Source organism: Protopterus annectens, chromosome 8.part0 (assembly GCF_019279795.1).
Source record: "Protopterus annectens isolate FY-2018-M chromosome 8.part0, PAN1.0, whole genome shotgun sequence".
Classification (NCBI taxonomy): domain Eukaryota; kingdom Metazoa; phylum Chordata; order Ceratodontiformes; family Protopteridae; genus Protopterus; species Protopterus annectens.
The window spans coordinates 24,578,066-24,603,947 of NC_056741.1; the positions used below are offsets into that span (position 1 = coordinate 24,578,066).

General features: G+C 45.0%; 1 protein-coding gene across 1 annotated transcript in view; it reads right to left on the reverse strand.

The window, feature by feature from the left end:
- Positions 1 to 769: 769 nt before the first annotated feature.
- ING4 (inhibitor of growth family member 4) overlaps positions 770 to 25,882 on the reverse strand; it is a 184,179-nt gene continuing 159,066 nt past the window's right edge. Inside the window, exon 6 of the mRNA XM_044078997.1 lies at positions 770 to 958. Coding sequence (XP_043934932.1) covers positions 770 to 958 — 189 coding nt within the window. The remainder of the gene's footprint in view (positions 959 to 25,882) is intronic.

Consider the following 25,882-nt stretch of genomic DNA (forward strand, 5'->3'; position numbering starts at 1 on the left):
GCTATGCTCCTCCAATAAAAGAGGAAGCTTAATCCCTTTCAAAGGAAGTCAGTTCAGTCTTACTGCTAGCTGTAGGAATCTCATTTGAATCTCCTCAGCAGCCCAATGTCCCTTCCTCAATTATATACTTTTGATTGATATTCTTTAAAAAATATACTTTGATGTTGGTTACGTTTTATTTTAAATATACTTGTTAATTAACACTGCTGTTTATTCCACTGGGAGCTACAACTTGCTACTGTGTAGTCTGCATGTTTAATGATGCTTTTAAGCAGTTCTGGAGCTTTTGTAAAACGTTTACGACTTGCAATGGGAAAGTGAAGTTCTGTTGAGTCAGTTGAGCGCTACGGACTGCTTAGTGCATGCACAGCAGAGATCTAATCACACCTACTTGTTGTCTATCAGCTTCAATTTGAAGTTCAGACAGGACAGTATTGCATGTTTTCTCACTTTTTCTTCATTGATATTTACTACTGATTTACCACTGCTTTTAATTGATATTTCCTACCGATTTACCACTGCTTAACAGATTTTTTATCATTAAATTGTGATTTTACTGCAAATTACTTGTATTTTCTGTACAGGTTTTTTTCACTTCAGACAAGGGAATCTCCAAGTAAATGCTTGTTTATGCTGTTTTAAAAGGTTTCTATTTGATTTAAGGGTATACATTTGATTTTTTTGGTATTACTTTGATAAGTGAACTTTACTTGATACTGTGACAGTGTGCACTATTCTTTACTACGCAGTGCAGACTGTAGAACAAAGCTTAGCACATTTTAAACTTTTTGCTATACTTAGGCAGTTTAGTCCTATTTCCTGTGTGAGGACAGTCTACATCTTCTATTACTGCTGCCCATAACAGTGTGACTATTAATCTGGCTGGAATTTTTCCCCCAGACTTGGAGCCTGATACAGCTGCTGCCTGCCTCCACTCCCCCATCAAATCCAGTTGCACCTGAAAAGGGGGAAAAAAAAAAAAAAAAAAGAAATTATGTCCTCACCATAACGTTCCATCTGTGCTGTCCATTTTCATTCTTCGACCTGTGGGCTTCAGATCAGACCTCAGATCTGACTCTGCTGCTTTCCAAGCTCAAGATTCGATGCTCAAGCTCCTCTCCATCTATAATGCCTCCTTCCCCCAGAATACCTCGGATAGAGTTTGCTAAACATTATACACCTAAGATATCTATACAGATACAAAGAAAAGGTTCAGGAGCTGTAGGTTCAGGAACTACAGTTCCTGAGACAGACCAGCTCTGTCAGGTCTACATGGAAGACAGGCCAGTGGGAAGGAGAGTGGGGAAGTAGAGGAAGAATGAAAATAAACAGATAAAACGTTATGGTAAGAACATATGTGACATTGTCATATTCATTCAATTCTCAACCTGTGAAACAGTCCCCAGCTACACAAAACCTAGGGTGGCCCTTATGGAAGCATACTCAGAAAAGCACCTCAGAGCCAGAGACAGCTGTATTCCGGGAAATGAGGTCTAGTTCTAGTTTATAATGAGAAATAAAGGTAGGAGACCTTAACCAAGAGGCAGCTGTCCAGATTTCATCAAGTGACATCCAAGAAAAAAGCTCGAGAAGCTGCCATAGATCTCATTGAATAAGCTTTGACACACCCTGGCAAGGGCATACCTTTTGAAAAACAAAGGAGATGCAATCTCGCAACCACCTGGCCAGAGTAGTTATGAACATCCAGGAGATGCAATGTGTATTCTCCCTTATTCTGGTAATTGGGGAAGGAAGCTGGGAGATAAATGGACTGATTAATACAGTGTCTTCTGTGGCCACTTTAGGTAAAAAGGAAGGACTGGTCTGTAAAGAAACTATCCTTATGCAAGATCAAATAAGGAGGTTTAGCAGAGAGGGCTTGGAGCTCAGAAACGCTCTTCGCTGACATAACTGCAACCAAAAAGGCAGTTTTCGAAGACAGAAACTTCAGACCCACTTTAGCTGCTGGTTCCATGGGAAGAACGAAGGTTTTAAATTCAAAGTAAGATCCCAAGGAGGGGTTTGGATGGAGTAAAAAGATGCCCCTGAGAAAAATCTTATAAAGTTTGGAAGATGTTGGGGGTAAGTTTTCCCCAATGTGGAAGACTGAAACAGCTGCCAACTGAACCTTCACTGTGGAATAGCTGGCTCTACTCTGGAAGAGAAAGCCCAGGAAATTTTAAGTCACAAGAACAGGAGCTAAAAAAGGATCTGTGAATGTCTGCAGAGCCCAAATAGAGAACCTTTTCCATTTGCTCTTGTACATCTTCCTAGTAGAAGCTTTGTTAGCTAAAATCAGGATCTGTCAGACTGGGGATGAAAGCCTGGAATGCATAGCTATAATGAACTGCAGAAACCATGCGGTCAATTTTAAACCTTGAAGGTTCACAGGAGGCTGTCCCCAGGGGTGGGACAACAGGTTTGAAGAGGTTCTAGAGTACATGAAAGACAACATAAATGAGACCAAAGAAAGGTGAACCAGACCTGGCGAGGCCAGAAAGGGGCAATGAGGATGACTTTGCTCTTCAACTGATACACTTTCTGAAAGAATTTGGGAATCATGGTAAAGGCGGAAATGCATGGAGAAGACTGGGGGGGGGGAGGGGCAAGCATGGACTACAGCATCTCTTGGGTCTGTCCCTCAAGAGGGAGCAGGGTAAAGAACTTACTGCATTTATTGTTGATGGGAGAGGCGAAAAGGTCACAGCAAGGTTGACCCCCACTTGTGGAAGATCATGTTTGCCATGGACTGCTTCAGAGACCACTCGTGAGGCATAAGTATTGTTCTGCTGAGCAGTCTACTAGAATGTTAGACTCCCCTGGAATGTGCACTGTGACTAGAAAGCTGCTGGTAAAGACTGCCCATTGCCACACTCTCACTACTTCTTGACACAGTGGGTAAGATCTGGCTCCACATTGCTTGTTGATGTACTACACCATAGATATATTGTCCATTTGCATTACAATGGTCCCGGGAGGAAGGAAGCGGTGTAATGCTTGCAATGCTAGGACTGCTCAACTACAGGATGTTGATGTGCAATTTGGTCTCCTGAGAAGACCATGTTCTTTGGACCATCTGTTGCAGAAAATGTCCTGCCACCCCAGCTGGAAGGCATCTGTGGTCAGTGTGGTGTTTGGAAGGGGAAGAATGAAGGGATGACCCTAGTAGACTTCCATGGAATGGAGCCAGCAGAGAAGAGTCTTTGCAAACCTTTGAAAGTTTTATGGGATGAGACAGAAGGTGCTGATGTAACAACCACTGAATTGATGTCCACTGTAGGATTCGTATGCGCAAGTGTGCTGTGGGCAATAACATCACCGTGGCAGCCAGAGAACCTAATGCTCTTACAACTAATTTTGCAGGAGTAGATGGAATTGCTAGGATTTGAGAAACATGAACCCTTAGAGTGGATACCCTGTCTGGAGGTAGAAAGGCCACAGCTCTGGTTATCTCAACGCTCCAAAAAATTTTATAATCTGGACAGAATTGAGCTGCAATTTGTATGTGTTTATGGTTATGACCAGAAAGGGAGCGAACTAACTGGTAATCCCCCCTGGCTTGAATGAGTAAATGCCTGACTGAAGCAGTTAGGAGCCAGTTTGAGATAAGGAAACACATGGAATCTCTGCAGTCTGAGATCAGCTGCAACTACTGCCAAACATTTGGTGAACATTTGGCTGTGGTGAGGACCAAACAAACACTTAACCTGGTAATGGTCATCTGCAAGCCTGAAACAAAGATGCTTTTTGGAGCGTCTCTCCATTTTGATATGGTAGTATGCACCATTCAGGTCTACTGAGCACATCCAGTCATCTATCTTAAGAAGATGTAGGATGGAATAGATTGTGACCATCCTGAATTTTGATTTTATTTACTAATCTGTTCAGGGATGTCAAATTCAAAGTTGGCCTTAGGTTCCCTTTTCTTTAGTACTAAAAGGAACCTTGAGTAAATGCCTGATCCAGCTTGGTCAGGTGGGACATCTTGGATGACTTTGTAGCAGCTTTGTAACTTCACAGGATCATGGAAGTTACTAGGCTACTGGCCCTGAAACCCTTACAAGCCTAGACAAGAAATTAGCCAATGTTCCAACAAGTCAGCACCCGATTCCCATGTCCAGCAGGGACACAGATGGAACCTCAAGGGTGCATTTTCTGTTCCCCATCCAGTTTGCTCTTAAAAAGGTTAATGAGGTACTCTGCTCCACATGAAGAGGGAGTCTATTACAAAGAAGGGGGAGTCTCTTGCACTACTGCTTCCCTCTGATTGGGTACCACATCTGGGAGGCAAGCTCTTGGTTTGGGTAGGTTTACGAAGAAAATTGAGTATCCTTTGGATATGATCCTTTGCACCCACTGATCGATTGCGATGGCTATCCAGGCTTCTGGGTGCAAGGATAAGTGCCCCCTGATTGTCTCCAGAGACAGTCGGGCAACCCTTCAGAAGCACTGAAAGGGCGTGTCCAAGACAGTCTCGAGACCCCTGATTCTACAGATCCCCTCTTACCCTGGGGTGGCATCTACTATTGCAAATGTTCCCCCCCTGCCTCTGTGTGGGGGGGGGGGTCTCCCTGACAATCCTGGAAAGGACCTTGAGATTTTCTCAACTAGTTTTTTTCCTCCACATTGATTCCTGGAAAAGGATCTTTGTGGAGTGCAAAAACAGACTGAAGGAATACAAGATCTTCCCATCCTTCTTACTGCACGAGTGTGCGTCACAAACTGCAGTGCCAAGCAGATGAACCAAAGGGTGCGTTGACAAATGACTCCTTGAAAGGTTCAACAAAGTCATACCCACATCCAGGCACAACTCCTAATGGCAATGCCAGAACTAGTGGCTCTAGAAATGCCTTCAACTGCATGAGAAATCAGCCACATGGACAAATTAGACACAGTTAGGAGAGTGGCCATTCTGGAGGAAAACATCTTGCATTCCTCATAAGACATGGACTCAGATCGAACTAGAGACTTCCTTAATTAAGTCATGTAGCCTGGTAAACTGGGATAAATAGTTCAATGCTTGTAAGGAAAAAGTGGATGAAGCATAAACCCTCTTGCCAAGCCTGTCCAAACCCCTAGATTCTCTGTTAGGGAGATGGACAGAGGAGCTCTCCTGAGCTAGCTAGTTTTTGCTGGCTGGAGCAACAACCATGGCATCTACCAGGATCCCTTTAATCCAGTAGGGTATGTCTGAGGGAGCACTTAAGATTCTATCATCCCACCTGGGTATGGGCTCTATGGTGTCCGAATCCTTCCATGCCCTGGTGGAAACTAGCTCAATAAGAGGATCCGCTGGGGGGGGGGGGGGGAGGAGACACCCAGGATGTAGACGGGCCAGTGCCTAAGGCCTCCAAGAGCAATGACTCCACTGGGTTAGAGCTTTGGGAGGACCATCCGCCCTTCTTGCAGAGGATCTCTAGGATGTTTGCAAAGGAGACATAGTCAGGTGGATAGCTGGGGAACATGTCCTTGAAATCAGTGACTAATTCCTGCAAGGAATCTAGGTACCTCCTCTTACACTTCTGCCGAGGGACCTCGTTGGTGGGATATACTCCAGGCAGGTGTTGGAAGAAAAATGGGGTTCCACTGTGGGAGGATGTTGGAGGCTGTTGCAGCACTGGCTGTCCAAGCGGAAATACGAGAGACCTCAAAGACAGACTCCATGGGTGCAGGGGTGGGATCCAATGGTGGGAGAACTGGGAAACCCCTAGGATGGGTGAGGACCCTCTTCAACACATTGAAGGCAGATGGACTGAGCGTATCTAAGTTGTCCTTCCAGAGCCAAAACCATTGGAAAAGACCTCTACCAAACCTCCACCATCCTCCGCTTAGTGGGAGTTGGGGCCAAGCTATTAAACTCTGAGGGGGAAGTGACTGCTCTGAAAACCTCCAAATTGAAGTCAAACCCATAGACTATGTCTAAGCTATGACTCTTGATAAGCAATCTTCCCTGAAGCCGTTGGATCCAAGTGAGTCAGGGAAACCATCAGACTAAGTGGAAGCCACTCTCTGATAAGACCTCTGTTCTCAGGTCCATCGGAGCAGACAACTCCAAAGCAGGAGGTCAGATCGGAGAATGAGCCACGGGATGAAAAGGGAAATATCCGCTCATGGACCCAGAAGGGGAAGGAGCCAGTAGTATCCCCATCAGAGTCTTTGCCTTGAGAAATTGTCTCAGTCTATCCACCTTGCTTTCCGACAAGCTCTAGGTAGACCTGACGAAGGAGGATGTGGAAGGTGGTTTGGACACTGGCTTGGGTAAGGCGTCCTTGGAAGAAGGGCTCCGAGCTAAGACAGTGTGCCAAGGATACAGCTGGAGCATGGAAAGCTAAGGGAACAGATCTCAATCAAAGAACCAGAGGGCTTTGGTGTCTTCCTAAGTGGCTCCAAGGAGGAGCATTCAGGGAAATTATTTTATTTCAGTTTGATTACCAGGGAAGTCCACTGGGCCAAGAAGAACCCATTTTCAGTGGAGGCCCGGGGAGAAAATGAGAAGAATACAAAAGAAAGTCCACACAGCAAGAAAACACAGTAAGACACTGCAAATTTAAATTTACAATAGAATGTACACGCAGTAAGAACATTGTAAATGCGATAGAATGAACACACAGCAAGAATTCAAAGAGGAACACAGCAAATGCTAAAGAAAAAACAGCAAAAGATAAAAACAGAATTTTTTTTTTTTTTTTTTTTTTATAGATTTGCTAACTTTTCAATATTTTCATCCATACAGTGAAGTTAGAGTCGGCTAAATCATAGCTAGAATTAGAGTGCATAAAGGTGCAGGAGTATAGGGGCTTAGTCTACAGAAACCTTGGGATTATGTAGGGTAAAAGCAAGAACATTTCCATTTTGAAGATAGGTGTAAGAAAAGTTGGGTTTTAAAGTAATCTGAGTTAGGTATGGTTCTAAGGGAAGGAGGGAGAGAGTTCCATTTCCTACCTAGAGAGAAGGATAGTAGTTGTTGGCCAGCGGGATGTTTAAGTCTGGGGATGGAGATTAGATTTTGGTGCTCAGATCTTAAAGATTGGTTGGGGATGTAAGGGGGAAGGATGTCGAATAGAGCAGGGCATTTTTCTGGGTAGAATATTAATTTATGAGTGGTTGTTAGCTGGAGATAGTCAAGGTGGTTTGGGAGTTCTAGCCAGTTTAAAGATTGAAGGGAGAGGCAGTGGTGGGTTGAGTTTTTGGATTTACTGGCGAATTTAGAAATTTTATTATAGCAAGCTTCAAGTTTAGAAGAGAGGGAGGCAGACAAATTAGTTAGAAGAGGGGCTCCATAAAGTAGAGGGGGAAGGAGGAAGCAGGTAGCTAAAGTTTGCCTACAGGATTTTGAAAGAAATAGATTATTCCTGTAGAGCATGCCTAGTTTTTTTTTTTTTTTTTTTGTTGAATGTGGAGGTCGAATTTAAGGTGTTTGTCAATGGTTATGCCAAGGAGTTTAGCATAGGGGACCACTTCTATAGGAGTGTTAGTTTGGCTGAGGATGTTGAAAGTGTTTTTGCCTAAGGAAGAAGCCTTGGAAGGGAGGAAAATTAGTATTTTGGATTTATTGGAGTTGGAGAGATGGTTTTGGTGCATCCAGTTTTCTGTAGTGGAAAAAGCTGGTTGAGTTTTAGAGAGAAGTTCAGAAAAGTTGGGGGCGGCACAGACAAAGGTAGAGTCATCAGCGTATTGGATGACTGTACTGTCAGGGAGAGCAGTGTGAAGGTTGTTTATGAAGATGTTGAAAAGTAAGGGACCGAGGATGGATCCCTGAGGAACGCCGGTACGAGTAGGTAAGAAGGAGGAGGTAGAGTTCTTCCATCTGACAGCCTGAGATCTGTCAGAGAGGTAACTGGAGAACCAGAAAAGAGTATTAGTGGAAAGATTAAGGTTGGAGAGGTGGCAGAGTAGGTGTGAATGGGAGATGGTATCAAAGGCTTTAGAAAGGTCTAGCAGAACAGTGGATACTAGAAGTCCAGAATTTTGGGCTTGATTAACTTGTTTCTAAGAAGGAAAGTAGGGCAGTTATGGTGCTGTGGCCTGGAAGGAAACCGTGTTGAGTGGGTGTAACTAGCCGATTCTCTGTTAAGTAGGGTAAAAGTTGGTAGTGGACACATTTCTCAAGAATTTTAGATATAGGAGAGTAGGGCTACAGGGCGGAAGTTAGAAATGGAGTTTTTACCTCCTTTATGAAGTGGTAGAATGTAAACTGAATGCCAGGGTTTGGGAACGTATGACTCTTGTAAGGATCGGTTCATCAGGATGCTAATTGGAAGAGCTATTCCTTTGGCTGCGTATTTGAGGAAGGAGGGGGGAATGTTGTCGGAGGTGCTGGAACAAGGTTTTAATTTGGTTAAGAGCTTCTTTATGAATGTTGTGGAAACTGGTTTGAGTTGAAACATAGGGTGACAGTCATTAGAAGAGTTTAGGAAGTTGGAAGGGTTGTTGTTCGGGAATGTTTTGGTTAGCTTGGCTATAGAGTCTGTAAAGAAAGTGTTGAAGAGTGAGCTCAGTTCATTGTCAGTTAATCTAGGGTCAGGGCAGGGGTTATTTTGTGACCCCGGATGGAGAAGAGAGTTAACAGATTTCCAGAATTGTTTTGGGTTATGATTAGTAGACTGAAGCTTATTGTAGTAGTTTTTTTTGTCCCTGGTGATTAGTTTTTTTTTACTTGGTTGCAGAGTTGGGTATATTGGAGCAAGGCAGAAGTCTGTTTACTTTTCTGATAAAGCTTCCAAGATTTGTCTCTGAGCTGCATGGTACGTTTTAGTCTCTGGTCAGGCAAGGAGCAGATTTGGCTTCGATTCGTTTATTTCTAAAGGGGGCTAGGGAGTTAAGAGCATTTAGGAAGATGGAGTTAAAATGTTCTACGGCATTGTCGAGGGAGAGAGTGTGAAGGATTTGCCAGTTGATTTCTTTGAATATGTTAGAGAAAATTGTGGGGTTGAAGTTGCTAAGGTTACAAGTTTGGATATAATGATGTAGGAACTGAGTGGGGTTAGCTGAGTGATGGAAGGCAGGGCGATGGTCACTAAAGGAGTCAGGGATAGTTCCTGAGAGAGATTTTGTTTGGATGGGAGACAAAAATCCAATCTATGATGGAGCCAGGGGGGTGGTTTTTGTTAGGCCTGGTTGTAGAATGGATTAATTGGGAGAAGTTGAAAAGGTTGATAGCTAGGGGAGGGTTAAGGTGTGTTGATTTTGTTCCAATCAATGTTGACGTCACCTAGAATGTTTCATATTTTATTTCAGATGAGGCCCAGTGGAGAATATTCTCCAGGATAGAGATGTTGTCGCCAGGGGAGATATTTTTATGTTTATTGAGTTGGAGCAGACAAGCAGTTATTTCAGTATTTTTGAATAGAGGGGTTGGGATTTGCAGGACGATTATGGAGAGAAGGTTAGAGTAGATTATGGCAGAGCCTCCACCTTTTTGCTTTGTGTTCCTGGGAATGCTTCGTGTTCCCTGGCTTCCTTGGGCTTTCTGAGGGTTTGATCACCTAAAAGGGAGGGTGTATAGAGAGAGGAAGGGGGAAGTAAGCCCTTCAAAACCAACTTACTGCAGTAGTCTGAGAGAGCACTTTTTAAAACCCAAAGGTTTTAACTGTTTTTTCAGCCATGATAAACCAGAAGATAAACTGAAAAAAAAGGAGAGAGGAAGATACTGGACGAACACAAAAACCTGTGAAAACTACTGACCAACTTTGAATTAAAACTATAAAAGAGGAGACTTTTTCCATATAATTATGTACCAAGAAGGAAAGTACAGTTTTGTACCTACCATAAATGTAGATGTTAGAGTGTTGACATTGCTGCAGTCATCACACTTGGGTTATCTGCCGTCAGGCGGTCCCGCAGTCGGCCTGAGTTCCAAAGTCTTGGTCCGGCGTCGGTTGCAGTCGCTTCTTCCCTGACGTCAGTGCGACAGGGGTATAAAAAGAGGCAGCCAACACCATTTTCTTCAGTTTTTCTTGCCCCAGATGTCAGGTACCCCCAAATAGGAAGGCAATATATAATCCTATGCAAACATACATTAGTAGGAAAACAATAATAGTTGTAAGAAAATACACCATATAGAAATATATCAAATTGATAGTATACAACTGGAGTTGTAAATAAAACCCTGGTATGAAGAGGGGATGGAGGGAGGGTAACCTGGACTGCAGCAGTGTTAACACTAACATCTACATTTATGGTAGGTACAAAACTGTACTATGTTCATAGTGTTACACTGCTGCAGTCATCACACACGGGTTGAATCCCACAGCTATGGCTGGGTGGCTGGTACTAAACCGGGTTAGGAGACGCTAGTATGCCCTGTAGAACTGCAGTGGCAAAGCCAGCTCTGGTTTTAGAGTATAATGGTAAGTGGTAGTGCTTGGTAAAGGTGTGTACTGAACTCCAAGTTGCAGCCTCCAAAATGTCCTTGGTTGGTACCCCTCTGAGAAAGGCTGCTGAGGTTGCTGTAGCCATGGTGGAATGGGACCTAATGTTAACAGGTACAGGTTTCCCATGGTGAGTGTAGCAGTAGCGGATACAATGTGCTATCCATTTAGATATAGTCTGTTTTGAAATAGCCTTTCCTTGTAAACCTGCAGCACGGGATACAAAGAGTTGGTCAGATTTTCTGAAAGTCTTTGTCTTATCCAAATAGAAACGTAATTGTCTATGAATGTCCAAAGAGTGAAGGAGCCTTTCTTTATTCTGGAGGTTTGGATAAAAAGTGGGTAAATGGTCTGATGCAGAGCCATACTGGACACTACCTTTGGCATAAAGGAAGGGTTAGTTCGTAAGGAAACTGTCTTGATGAAAAATGATAAAGGGCTCCACTGCCATTAGGGCCTGTAGCTCTGAAACCCTTCATGCTGAGGTAATTGCCAGCAGAAAGGCCGTTTTCCAGGACAAGTATTGTAGATCTGCTGAGAAAGCTGGTTCGAAAGGAGGGAGTGTTAGTTTTTCCAAAACAAAGTTGAGGTCCCAAGTTGGAGGTCTTCTGGGCGGTCTTATATTCTTAGCCCCTCTTGAGGTACTGCCTTAGTAAAGGATGTGAAACTATGGGAGGATCCGTATTGTAATGAGCTGAAATGGCTGAAGCATGGATCTTAATGGAAGAAAAGGAAAGGCCTTTGTGCAGCATCTCAGTTAAATATTGCAGTATCTGAGGAATATTTGGGATTAAAGGATTTTTGCCTTTAGCCTGGTTCCAAGCGCAGAATCTTTTCCATTTGTCTGAGTAGGTTTTCCTGGCGCTGGGCCTTCTGGCCTCCAAAATGACATCCATGACACCCTTGTAGAGAAGTGTTAATTATTTAAGCTATTTTCCATGCAGCCAAACTTAGTCCTGAGCTGACTGTGAAGGATCTGAGTGTTTTGTTGAGTCAGCAGGTGTGGAAATTGAGGTAAAATCCATGGAGGGCCTTGCGCCATGTTCCTTAATATTGGGTACCAGTGTTGGCGAGGCCAGTCTGGAGCAATTAGGATCATTTGTGGCCTCTCTGATCTGGCTTTCAATTACACCTTTGCCAGTAGAGGTGGTGGAGGGAAGGCATAGACTGTTAATGTTTTCCAACTGAATGATAGGGCGTCCACTTTCCAAGCTAGTGAGTGGTATGTCCTTGTGCAAAATGTTTGTAGTTGGGAGTTTTGGGGGGAGGCAAATAGATCTATGTCTGGCCTTCCCCATTTTTGAGTTATCATTGTAAATACTTGTGGATCTAGTCTCCATTCGTGAGGATCCATGACATTTCTGCTTAGATAGTCTGCCAATGTGTTTTCCTTTCCTGGCAGGAATTGTGCTTGAAGCTGGACATAAAAGTCAGTGCTGTGTTCCATAAGGACATTGCTTGTCTGCAAAAAGGTTAGGAATGTGTTCCCCCTTGTTTATGTACCACATTACTGTGGTGTTGTCCGTCTTTATTAGTAGTTGTCATGGATGTAACAGGTCCTTGAAAGCTGTCAGGGCATTTTGCACAGCTGGCATCTCCTTTTGACTGATGTGCAGATGCATTTGATCTGCAGACCATTTGCCCTGTATGCACTGTCCTGCCATGTTTGCTCCCCAGGCAGTCAGATGAGTCTGTTTTTGTCTGCTTTGCTGTGGGTAAGGCAAAAGGCTGACCCTTGTTGAGGTGACATGCTTGAGTCCACCATAGAAACTCCTTTTGAAGGCAGGGAAGGACTGGTATAGTTGTTTCCAAGCTGTGGCTGTGTTGAGTCCACCCGCTTTTCAGGTACCATTGTAATTTCCTCATATGCAGTTTGGTATATGGAATTAGTAGTATGCAGGATGCTATGAACCCCATGGCCTGCAGGATTTTCCTTGCAGGGAGCTGGGTTAATGTCATCATATTGAAATAATGAGTCAGTTGTTTTTGCTTGTCTGGTGTGAGATAAGCCATCTGGCCATTGTATTTAAGCTGGCACCCAGGAATATTCTCTCTTGTGAGGGCACTAGTTTTGATTTCTTCTCGTTTACCATGTACCCGAGGCAACTTAGTATTTTTCTTACAAAGGCCAGATGTTTTAAAAGAATGTCCTTGCTTTCTGCTTGAATAAGGCATTCGTCCAGATATGGATATATTTGTACTCCTCATTGTCTGAAGTACGCAATTACTGTTGCCAGGCATTTTGTGAATACTCTGGGCACAGTAGATAAGCCAAAGGGCAGTGTAGAGAATTAGTATTGTGCTGTGCCTGCAATAAATCGGAGGTATCTTCTGCAACTTTGTCTGATTGGGACATGCAGGTATGCCTCTGAGGTCCAGCATTACTAGCCAAGCTTTCTTGCCCAGCATGGGAAGAAGCTGAAGAGTGAGCATCTTGAATTTGGGTACCTCCAGATATGTGTTTAGAATTGAGAGGTCTAAAATGGGTCTCCAGGCTTTGTCCTTTCCTGGAACCAGAAATAGTCTTGAGTAAAATCCTCGTCCTTGCTCCTGTGTAGGAGCCTCTTGAATGGCTCTCATGTCCATTAGAGCTGCCATTTGTCTGTGCCTCTGCCCACTGATTTGGTGGCAGATTTGGCATTCCTCTCATCCTTGGTAAAGTGTGAAAGTGGAATCTGTAGCCTTGAAATACAATATTTAGAACACATTTGTCTTTTGTAATGATGTGCCAGTTTCTTGAAAATAGTGCTAGTTTTCCACCCAACGATGCTGCCAGAGCAGCTTTGCTTGGCAGATTGAGTGGAAAGTCATTGTGGTTGTTTTCTGAAAGGTTGAGATCCATCTTCTCCCCCTCTGAGTTGCAGACGGCCATAGAGCATCCAATAATTTAGCTTTAACATGTTCTGGTAAAGTTTGCTCTTTTAATCAAGCATGTCTACGTATAACCAACCGTGATAGCTGCTCTACAAGAAGCTTCCAACGAATCAAATCCACATTGCAAAGTATGCTTTCCCACTTGTTCTGCTGCATGCAACAAATCCTGCATTTCCTTAAAATCAGGTTGTTCTGTATGAATGAGCATTTTCTGTTTTAATTGAGACATCAAATATAGGTTCATTCATTTCTTCAAATATTGCTGTTACTTCAGCATGTGAAACTGACAATTCAAAGCTCTCATAGCTAAGTGGCAGAAGTATACACTTTATTCCCCCATCTGTCTAGTGCTCTTGAATCTCTTTCCGAAGGAACTGGATTTTTAGCAATAGAGGCCTTAACCCCTTTGGGGCCCTGGGAAATGGTTTCTGGGTCTGCAACAGGGCTTTTATATAAAAATGTATGCGAGTCAGGAACCCTGTAATATCTGTCTGGTTTAGCTGGTGCAGGAGGCAATGAATCTAGGTTAAGGCTAGATTCTGAACAAACATCATCCAAAAAGTCTAAAACAGGAGGAGGGGTAGCAAGAGGTCTGTGCTGAGGAAGAAGGAACTCACGGAGTCATATTTGAATCGGAGTAATCTTGGCCTTCCCAGTGGAAATGTTCCCTCATAGTGTGCAAGTTCCCCAAAAGAGTAGTCTTCTGGTGGAGATGCTGTGGGTATAGACTCTTCAGCATCAGAATCTTCGTAAGGAGGAAAGGAGTAATCCTGTTCCTCAGAGGAAGCAGAGGAAATGGACACTTGGTCTGAGGAAGGGTAGTCTTCCTCCTGTCTAGGCCTTTTGTCTTGAGGGGGATGGGAGCCCCTGATAAGGGTGATTAAATCTTCAGCCATCTTAAGCATTTGCTTCTTAGGCATAGGGCCCTGTACAGGAGTCTGCTGAACAGGCTTCCTTACCTTTAAAGGGGTCTTTAATTTAGCATAGGACTTAATGGTAAGTGTAGTCGTTCTAAAGACACCTTCAGTAACCGAAGGCCTGTCTACAACCTCTGATTCCCCTTCGGGACTGGGCCTAAAGGTACAGGATCCTGAGGCCCAGCAATCTTGGTCTGGGAGGCAGTCTGTAGTTCCAAATCTGCGGTAGTCAGGGGCTGTGTAGGCGCATCGCTGAAAACCGGAGAACTGGCGACTGGCCTAGCAGAGGCCTCTGTATCTGGTCTGGACCTGGGCTGCCTGTCTATCTTTGTGTTTTTTGTGCATTCCGGTTGTCAGCTACTCAGACGGCATGTTGTAATTAAACTTTCTACCAAAATAATGTCAGGCGAATTCTGCCTGACGCTTAATAGTACGTTTGTTAAACCTAGCACAAAACAGACAACCAGTGACATCGTGGTCTGGGCCTAGGCAAGGAATACAGTAAGAATGAAAATCCTTATGAGGTATTTGCTTCCCACAAGAAATGCAATTAACTTTGTCTGACACCGGTCTGAGGCAAGAAAAGTTTCCCCAACATGGTACTTGGCTTTAATGAAGACTTTGGTCTGAAATTCGATTGGAAAATCTCAGGAGTTGGCCGACCGGCACTTGCGAACTGCTTTGGGCACCGCGCGGCAAGAAAGAAAATGGCATCTGCTGCCTTTTACACCCCTGTCGCACTGACGTCAGGGAAGAAGAGACTGCAACCGACGCCGGACCAAGACTTTGGAACTCAGGCCGACTGCGGGACCGCCTGACGGCAGATAACCCAAGTGTGGACTGCAGCAGAGAAACACGAACATCTAGGAGGAAAGGAAACAGGAATGAGAAGGATAATGACAAAGTCAACTTACAAAGGTTAACGTTGCAGTAATGCAACCCTGAAGCTTCTTCGCTGAGCAGCAAACGAGACTTGAGGTATTCTGGAGGAAGGAGAGATGGACAGGAGGAGCTTGAGCATCGAATTCTGAGCTTGGAAAGTCGCAGTCAGATTCAAGGTCAGATCCAAAACCCACAGTTGAGGAACAAATGAAAATGACGATCATGTGCTTCAAACGATTTCTGAATTTTTTGTTGCCTGAAGCCAACCTGTAGACCACTTACCACCCCCCCCACCCCCCACCCATCACCCTCTTATGCGAGCCTGCAGCCCTCTATGGTACAGGGCTCAAACATCCTCTTGCACGGTTTCAATACTTGTTCAGGTATGGGAGAACCAAACCCTTTAGGTGCAGGAGAGATCTGGGATAAAAAAACCTCTCAGAATCTCCTGTCCCCACAATTTTTGCCCACTAACGTAGTTGACAATAAAACAAAAGAAACTTCACCATACTGCAAACTGTTATTACCACATATAACGTACTTTCATTAGCTAAAACAGTTTTGCTGTCATTAAATCTCAGACTATACTCCTATTCAGGATGTCTTTGGGGGCTACCTTCTCAAAGGATCTATAGCTGCAGATTTTGATGGGGCCGGATACAAATATAATCCACATTAAGCCTGTGCCATCTTAGTTTTTGAAAGGTGAACAGGTTCAAAAAACCCAAGCAGGTGTTCACCTTTCCGCAAATACTAGCTAGGTTTACAGAAGTATTTGAATAAAAGCAATCTGAAGCTGCACCAGACATTGGCAGAGTTTGAAGATGACACTTCAAATGTTAGACTGTTCCTCTTCTGTTACCAGCCTTAGAAGAGGTCTATAATATCGCATGTAATTCCCATCTGGCTAGTAAACCAGTTCTTATAAAGGCTAAGAGGAAATGCAAGGTATACTCTGATCTTTTTCTGGTTTCTTTGTCAGCTGACCCAGCTGCAGATTCTCCACCTCACACCTCTAGCAAGAGGTTCTTGGCTTCTTCTAACCCTACACCCAAGGATAAAATTGGCAATGGATTACAATCTCAAGGCAAAAGAAGTTAGCTCAGTCTAGTAATTTAATCTTTAGAATTCTAAATGATGTATGTTTTATTTGGAAATTTATTTTGTAATGTGCTTACAGTTTAGATGTCTTTGCTGAATCTTTGCCTGCTAATAAGTGTTACAGGAATGAGATGGTTTGTACTGACACTCTGGTTTCAAAACATGATTTAGGAAGTATCTTGGAAAATGTGGAAAATGTGGACAATTTCTCGAAATGCAGCTGCTTCTGTTGCAGATTACATAACTAGAATTTTTTTTTTTTTTGAGAATTTTAAAAATGACATTCTGAATGCTCGATTTAAGTTGCGTTTGGTCCTGCTGCTACCCAGATTCTCAAACAATGGATAAGAGAAGTAAACTAATGCCTGGGGCATCTAGAATCTCTCATATTCCTAGGTTCACTCCTAACAACGCATCCAACTATAAAGGGCAAACCAAACAAAATTCCCGGCCTAACAGTCAGGATACCAAAAGGAAATGGCAGGAGGATAATGCTTCCAAACCAAATAAAAGGGATTCCCATAGGTTGGTACTAGGCTATCGGCCCTAGGGCCTATACAAGCCTAGCCGTAACAATTCCCTGGATATTTCTTCTCACAATATTTACTTCCATGGACCCCTGTCTAGCAGGACGACTGACATGATCCCTGGGCTGAATTTCATTTCCAATCTCCCATCCAATCGTCAAGGTTCCTTTTGAAGACAGCCAAGGAGGCGCTCTGCTCGATAGGTATGTGCAGTCTATTTCAGAATATGGGGAGTCTCTGGGTCAGGAACCTATCCCCTCCAGCATGTTTTCTTCATTGTGATAAGATTTAGATGCCTGGAGCGTGTGGCTCAGAGATTGGGATTTCTTTAAGTGGAGCATGTCCAACAGCTCAGGGTTTGACATGGCCTTGTATGTTAAGCAGAGATCGCCTCCGAGTAGACGACATGCCAGAGTATAGCTGAAGTTTTTTTTAGACGTCAGTATAGGGCATCTGCTTTAGGCCGGTGATTCTTTGAGGAATTTCTGCAGCCTTTCCAGCTGTTGCATATGTCTTGTAAGGTACACACCAAACGGGCCGTTGTACTCTATAATAAGAAGTTATGTACCTACCATAACGTTCCATGTTAGTTGTCTTCTCTCGCCGCCTTTCTTGCTTGATGGGTTCGGAGCCGATCCTCGGCTCCGACTCGGCACTTGCTAAGCCAGAGAGTCACTTTTACCAGCTCGAGGCAGCCCCATATCCCATGATGCAAGGCGGTAAGTACCCAGATCTCGTTTGATGACAAAGGGCAATAGCACCAAGCATAAATACTTCCCAAAGGAAGAAAGAAAGCCTACAGGATGAAAGAAGGACCAGCTCTGAATGGTCTTCAGCATAATAATTTCTTGTAGAAAGGTCTGTCCAGGCCTGGGGGAAAGAGGGAGGGTCGCAAGAAAGAAGGCGAGAGAAGACAACTAACATGGAACGTTATGGTAGGTACATAACTTCTTAATGTTAAGTTGTCAATCTCGCCTTCATTCTTGCTTGATGGGACCGCATCCCTAGCACCTCTATCCTGGGTGGCTCAATGGAACAGACTCTTGAGGACTGTAGAGCCAAAACTGGCTCTGTCCCTGGAGGCCAAGTCCAATTTGTAATGGGAAACAAAAGTATGAGGAGTGGCCCAAGTGGCCGCTGCACAAATAGTGTCTAAAGGAAGTCTAGCTTGAAAGGCTGTAGAAGTAGCTAAGCTCCTAGTTGAATGTGCTTTAGGTTTTGAGCACAGCTGTTTTCCCCTGAGTAGATAAATTTCAGAGATGACAGAAGAAAGCCATCTAGATAAAGTCACTTTAGAGACAGGAAGGCCTTTCTTGTTATCCGCATAGGAAACAGAGTTGATCGGATTTCCTAAATTGTTTAGTTCTGTCCAAATAATATCTGAGTTGGCGGTGGACATCAAGATCATGTAGTTTTTGTTCCGATCTGTTTGAATAGTTTGGAAAAAATACAGGGAGATCAATGGATCGATTCAAATTAGTCTTTGAGGCGACCTAAGGCAAAAAGGTCGGATTAGTTCTCAATGATACTCTGTCCTTGTGAAAGACCAAATAGGGAGGTCGAACCGATAGAGCATGAAGTTCAGACACCCTCCTGGCCGATGTAATAGCTACTAGGAATAATGTTTTCCAAGAAAGAAATTTTAGGGAGCAAGAAACAGCTGGCTCGAAGGGGGGAAGAATCAAGGATGTCAGCACTAAATTTAGATCCCATTGAGGAGGAGGATTCCTGATTGGAGGCTTTAGCAGGAAAATTCCTTTCAAGAAGGCTCTACAAAGCCTATATAATATTGTGATCTGCGATCCCGACATGAAAGTTCGAGATAGCAGCCAATTGAACTCTGTGGAAGAAGAGGAGCCTGCATGAAAAATCTCCGCTAAGAAGTCCAAAACTGCCTGAACTGGGGCAGTGAAGGGATCAATATTCTTGGCTTTAGCCCAATAAGAGAAACGTTTCCATTTGCTTGCATAAATCCTCCTGGTAGAGGATTTTAAAGAAGCTACTATGATGTCTCTAACAGGGTTAGAGATCAAAGGAAGCCTGGCTAAGGAAGGAAGTGGAGCAACCATGCTGAGAGGTTGAGAGAAGGGATAGACCGGTGCAGCTGACCGGATTGGTGAACCAGAAGATCTGGCACTGGGTCCAGATGCCACGGCTGCACCAAAAGGTGACGATGGAGGAACGGAAACCAAATTTGTCGAGGCCAATAAGGAGCAATGAGAATCATTTTGGCTCTCAAAATGGTAGCTTTCTGGATAACTTGAGGGATCAGAGGAAAAGGAGGAAAGGCATAAAGAAGTCCCTGGGGCCAATCCTGGGTCAGAGCGTCTCTTCTCCTTCAAACTATTTTCTTCTCCTTTGCTTTCCTGCTCTTGCATTCAAACTCATTCTATATTTTCCTTTTATTTCCTACTTCACGTAACATTTCAGTAGCATAAAAACAAATTTCTCATATTGCCTACTGTACTTCATTGTTTAAAAACTGTCAAAATACTTTGCTATTAGAACTCTGAGTTTTTGTATATAATGTATTAATTTTCAGTCTATTTGCTGTGTTTTTGTGTGCAATGTATTATCTTCAATGTATGCTTGTGTTTTTGTGTTCAATGTATTACTTCAATGTATTCTCACGGAGCTTTTCTCCCCGGGCCTCCACTGAAAACGGGCTTCCGAGCCCAGTGGACTTCCCCGGTTATCAAACTGGAAATAAATAAAATAAATAAATAAATGGCCTGACAGAGGGAAGAGAGAGAAGAAGTCTGGGCATTTGCTGTTTTGGGGAGTAGCAAAAAGATCGCAACATGGGCGACTCCATTCCAGAAAAATCTCCTCCACTATAGATTGCTTGAGAGACCACTCGTGAGGCATGAGAATAGCTCTGCTCAATCTGTCCGCTAAAATGTTGGTTTTCCCAGGGATGTGCGTTGCTACCAGAAACCGATGAGAGGAGATCGCCCATTGCCACAGTCTGAGCGCTTCTCGACACAAGGGGTAGGACTTGGTTCCGCCCTGTTTGTTGATATACCAAACTACAGACATGTTGTCTGTGTGGACTGCAATTGTCCCTACAGGAAGAGAGTCGTTGAGGGCTTGCAGCGTTAAAAGCACTGCTCTCATCTCTAGGACATTTATGTGCAGGTGGTACTCGAGCGGTTGCCACGTCCATGAACCATCCTGCCCTGATAATGCCCCACCCGATCAGGGAGGCATCCGTGGTGACAGTGGCTACCGGGGATGGGGGTACAAAGTGTCTGCCTTGGTGAATCTGGGGAGAAGTGATCCACCAAGCAAGATTTTTGCAAATCTGTGTCACCAGAATTTGGTGACGCATTGGAAGTTGTTGGTAAGACCACTGAGTGAACAACATCCACTGAAGAAGGCATGTAGAAGCGAGCCAGGGGAAGAAGAGTAATGGCGCAGCCATGAGACCTAATACCTTTAGAACCATTCTGGCCTGTACTTTCTTGTTGGCTAGAATGATCCTGACATGACTTTGAATGTCTGAAACTCTTTGGTCTGTAAGGGTAGCTGACATCCGAACAGTGTTTAAGTTTGCCTATGAAAGTAATAGACTGGCAGGGCAATAAGGATGACTTTTGAAGTTGATCGAGATGCCCAAATGAGAACAAAGATTTATTGTGTAATCCCTGGCTTGAACAAGCTGATGCCTGGTGGTGGCTGACAGGAGCCAGTCGTCGAGATACGGAAACACCTGGAATCCTTGACGTCTCAGGTGAGCCGTGACCACTGCCATGCATTTGGTGAACACTCTGGGGGCTGTGGTGAGACCAAAGGGCAGGGCTCTGAACTGGAAATGACTGGACCCCAGCCAAAAGAGGAGAAATCTCCTGGAGCGTCTGTGAATTTTTATGTGATAGTACACATCCTGAAGATCTACTGAGCACATCCAGTTGTCCTTCTGCAAGAAGGGCAGAACCGACTGAAGAGTGACCATTCGGAATCTTGTCTTCCTCACAGACTTGTTGAGTCTGCTGAGATCCAATATTGGTCTCCAGTCTCCCGTCTTTTTGGGGACCAAAAAGAACCTTGAGTAGATTCCGGGCTCCGAATGGTCTGTTGTAACTGGCTGAATGGCTCTTTTTTGCAGTAGTTTTGAGACTTCTAACTCTGCAATTTCCCTTAGACCGGGTGGTACATCTAGAAGGGAATTTGAGGGATAGAAAGGACTTTCCTCGAAAGGAATTTTGTAACCCTAGGATATGATCGACTGTACCCATCTGTCTTGAGTGAGAGAACGCCAGGCTTCTGGGTACAGCGATAGTCTTCCCCCGACTGCCTCCAAGGAGGGACAGCCGGGCAACATCTCAGGGATGCTGAAAGGGCTTGTCAGAGAGAGACTCTCTGTTTCCCTAGTTTTGTGGACCCCCTCTGCCTCTAGAGCGGCGTCTGTTGTTGTTACCCCCTCTGTCTCTAGGGATAAACTGACCACGTGAATCCGGCGTGACTCCTTGGGATTTGCGGAACCACATCTTGCCACCCTTCTGTCCTTTGGGATAAGGTCTAGAAGGGGTGGAAAAACGGACTCCTACGGCAGAAAGAGTTTTGCCGTCCTGCTCACACCTGGTAAACGTTTCCTTCACTTGAGGGCCAAACAAAGCTGACCCATCAAAGGGAGAGTTTGTGAAGGACGCCTTAAAGGGATCTGCAAAATTACATAGCCGCATCCAGGCTTGGCGTCTAAGAGCCACACCTGTACCTGCGGCCCTACTCGCTCCATCAGCAGCATATGATATCAGACGCATGGAGGAGTTTGCAATGGAGTTAAGGGTTCCTAGCTGCGAAGCAATTTTTTCCTGAGCCCCCGCAGCTGTAGGATCCTGCACTTCACCTAGCTCCTTAAGGATATCCCTTTGGAGTCTGGTGAAATGACAAAGGTAGTTCAGCGAACGCATAGCAAAGGACGCTGAAGAAAACATCCGCTTACCATATCTGTCCATGGTCCTAGAGTCCTTATTAGGAGGATGGACAGGTACGGAAGGATCTGCAAGTTCCTTCTTGGTGGCAGCCGCCACCACCATGGCATCAGCGGGGACACCTTTTGTAAGGAATTGCTTGTCCGACGGGGCAGTAATAAATTTGGAAGGCCTCCTAGGACAGGCTCTACAGAGTCAGGAGCAGCCCATGCCTTTCGAGCAATCACCTGCATAAGGGGGTCGAAAGGCGGAGACACCCAGGAGGTGGAGGGCCGAGATCCAAACGCCTCTAGGTATACTGACTCATCCTCAGAGGGATTATTGGTGGGCCAGTTTCCCCTCTGTCTAAGGAGTTCTAGGATGTCTGAAAAGGAGACATCCTCAGAGGGGGATATTGGGGATCCCTCTGACTCATCTAAGTCAGTATCTGAAGTGATAGACTGGGTCCTGGAGCAAGAGAAGTGGCAGAGATGTCAACAAGCACCATAGAGGGAGGAGCTAAGGGAACAGACTGCTGGCTGAGACCAGTGGCCAGCACACTCTTCATCACCTCGAAGGCCCCCCTCCCAGGAAGGTCCGAGAGAACCCGCTCCGAAGAACTAGGAACTCCAGGACCCACCGAAAAGGAGGGCTCCGAGGCAGATTTCGGAGCCGAGCTCACCAAGGCCGAGGCTCCAAGGGGAAGAGCGGGCTCGGACAAGGGTCCGATGCCACTCACCCCCTCGGAGGAGACCAGGGAAGCCCGGCCACCGAATCCCTCTAAGGAAGGTCTCGAAGAGGAGATAAGAGTAGAGGCTGAAGGAGCAGAAAGGGGTATCTGTCCCTCAGCCATAGCAGAAACTATTCCCGAAGACTCCAACTCCAAACTCTGAGGTAGAGTCGAAGGAGGAACTGCAATGGGGTGTGGACTAATAGTCGTCTGCTGAGACGGACTATGTAGCATTTGGGCCAGTGCCTGTGACTTTAGTAATCTACTGACCACTCTCTCCAAATCATGGTCAGAAAGCCTGGATGACCTTGAAGATCGGCTCAGATGGCTCCGCTCCGAGAGAGGCGAAACCGGAGCCGAAAGTATCGGCTCCAAGGAAGGGGACCTAGACCTCTTCCTCGAAGGAACCATCGGAGCCGATGAAACCACTGAAACTGTCGGAGCCGACAACTTATCGGCACTGACAGGTAGCTTCGATGCATCGGCTCCAGCCGGAGCCGATACAGCCATAAATGTAAGGGTGTCGGAGCCGACACCGATGCTTGGGCCACATGGTGGTCGGAACCGATCGGAGCCAACACCGAAGTGGTCGAACCAGAGTCGGCACCGATAGCCACCGGTGCCGAAGGTTTAGGTAAACCAGAATCGGCTCCAGCCGGAGCCGATCTCGACTCTGAATGAGTCTGAGCAGAGGCCACAGGCTTGGACACAGAAGCCTGGGCCTTGGAAGACTTAGAAGTCTTAGATGGGGCCGACTTAGCCGGAGAGCCCTCCGGCTTAAGAAGGCCCCTCAAAATCAATTTATTTCTTCTTTCCTGCAGGACTCTCTGGCTAAAGGAATGACATATAGCACAGGAGTCCTGCAGGTGAAGAGGCCCCAGACAGTAAAGGCAAGAAGTGTGACCGTCTGTCAGAGACATCTTCTGACAGCACGAGTCACACTTCTTAAAGCCTGAGACCCTTTCTTTAGACATGGTGATAAACACACACACACAACACCAGTCCAAGAAATTAAATTAAATTTACCAAAAGGTATCAATAACAGGCACACACACACACCCTAACAGGGGGGGGATGGGATGGGTGAAAGTCTGACAAAGTTATGAGGAGACAGGGAAATTCTGTCAGAAAGAGTTTAAAACTAAGCAAAAACTAATAATTTTAAGGTTTTTTGTAAAAAGGGGCTAAAATAGTAAAGTAACAATCCACTTAACAGGAGCTGGTAAAAGGAGGACCTCATCAGCGAAGCGGCAAACGAGATCTGGGTACTTACCGCCTTGCATCATGGGATATGGGGCTGCCTCGAGCTGGTAAAAGTGACTCTCGGGCTTAGCAAGTGCCGAGTCGAACCCATCAAGCAAGAATGAAGGCGAGATTGACAACTTAACATTGGGTCTTAATGAGGAATGAGTACAGTGGGACAATGACCTTTTCTCTGGATGAAAAGCCCTTAGTGATTAGGTGTGCCACATAGGATTTCCTGACTGTTATGGCAATGTGGTTATCGAAGGCAAGACCACTGTCCACCTGTGTCCCCAAGTCTCTCATCACACTTTTGGTGTTTAGTGTACTGCCACCTATGTGGTAATTCATGGGTACATTTTTTTCCCCAAAGGGGATAACTATACATTTCTTGGCATTAAGCTTAAGCCCATGGCTCTGGCACCAAGCATATGTTTCGGTAAGGCCCTTTTGTAGAATATCCACATCATTTGGGGATTCAATATTGGCTCCGTTTGCAGTCATCTGCAAACTTTGTTAGCCAGAGTCCCTTAGTGTTGGCTTTACAAGAGCGGTCCCAGGATTGAACCCTGAGGTACTCCACTTGTCTGGCGCTGGATTTGGAGTAGACTACTTTTACAGTCTGGGTTCTGTCAGTAAGCCAGTTGGCAACCCATCGAGTGATGTAGGGATTTATGCCCAGCTGAGTAAATTTGTCTAGGATTCCAGAGTGGGGGATGGTGTTGCAGGCCTTGGCGAGGTCCAGATAGGCTGTGTGGGCCGCCTTACCCTCGTCCACAGCTCTGGAGACTGATTTGAAGAAGTCAATCAGGTTCAAGAGACAGGATTGGCCCTTCACGAACACAAACTGGGTAGGGTCCAGTGTTTGAAGCCAGCCAATGTCTTTGTTTATAAGTTCCATGATAATGTGTTCCATGCCCTTGGAGATCAGGCTCGCTAGACTGATGGTAGGTAGTTCTCTCCAGACTGATGGGAAAAAAGATTTATCCCCTGCTAAAGAATGACTATGCCGAGAATCTGGCATCCTGTCCCTTCTTAACCCTCCTACCTTTCCCTTCCACCAGGTGTTTGCTCAGCAGTCTGGCTACAAACAGTCTGACAAATGAGTGCTGGAAATAATTCAGAGAAGATTCTCTTGGCAGGGGTCAGAAAACTTCCTCCTTTCAGGGGAACCCCATGCACCTGCCAAACCAGACATCTGTTCTCTCCTGCACTCCTCCTCATGATGCAAACCGGGGTTATAGAACCAATTCTGCATCACAAAAAGGAAAAGGGTTTCACTACAGAATCTTCTGGTACCAAAAAAGGAGCTCTATGGAGCCCAGTGTTTGTCTTACCCAAGTAGCTTTCTGAAAGTACCCAAATTCAAAACGCTCACCCTACAGATAGTCCTACACCTTCTGGACCACTGTTGCATGGTGATTTTAGTTCCGACATTTGCGGTTCTCAACTTCAAAAAATATCTGAGATTTGCAGCATCTCAGATCACTTTTGTGCATTACCCTTGGGCTATTTATTGTGCCTCAAGTATTCATGAAGTGCCTGGCTCAAGTGCTTGCTTACTGCAGGACACAGTTCATCCACATTTTCCCCTATTCAGAAGACTTGCTGATTTGTGCCGTCAGTTTCAAGGTGTTTAGAACCATTAGACAAGGTCTGAACCATTCTAGCTCACCCGAGCTTCAAATTGAAGCTACAAATGTCATGTCACACCCTCTCACAGAACGGTATTCCTGGGATACATTATAGACACAGAAAATAGAATGGCCTTTCTACTAGAATGCAAAGCCCTAACTTAGGACATTTTCAAAGGCCTTCTCTCAAAGACTGACTCCACAATAGAGTTTCTCAAAATGTTAGGCCTGATGACATCAATGAGCCTAATGCCACTTGAAAGACTCCATACAAAAAGATTCAGCAATACTTAAAATTACTGATACTCAGCATCTCCATCCCTTAGGGTGCCAGGTACCAGTGCTGGAATTTGTCAAATGAGAGTCACAGTGGTGGTGATAGGATCAGATGGCTCTCGGTCCAGACTTTTACTTCTCTCTCATGATCCTAGTTGAATCAGTCCAGATGGACAAGTCTGATTTTGTACTGGGAACAATGCCAGGGGAGTTTGCAGTGCAAGGCAAATGGGGTCCTTCAGACATTACGAAGTACTTTTTTAGCAGTGACTGGTGTTGAAAGTTACTCACCACTTACAATTTCCAGATTGAATTTTAGGGGTCAGAGGTAACACCACGGTCATGTGTTACCCGAACAAAGGGGGGGGGGTACAAGGTCATACAGACTTTGCCATTTGGTAATGATAGTGCAGGAG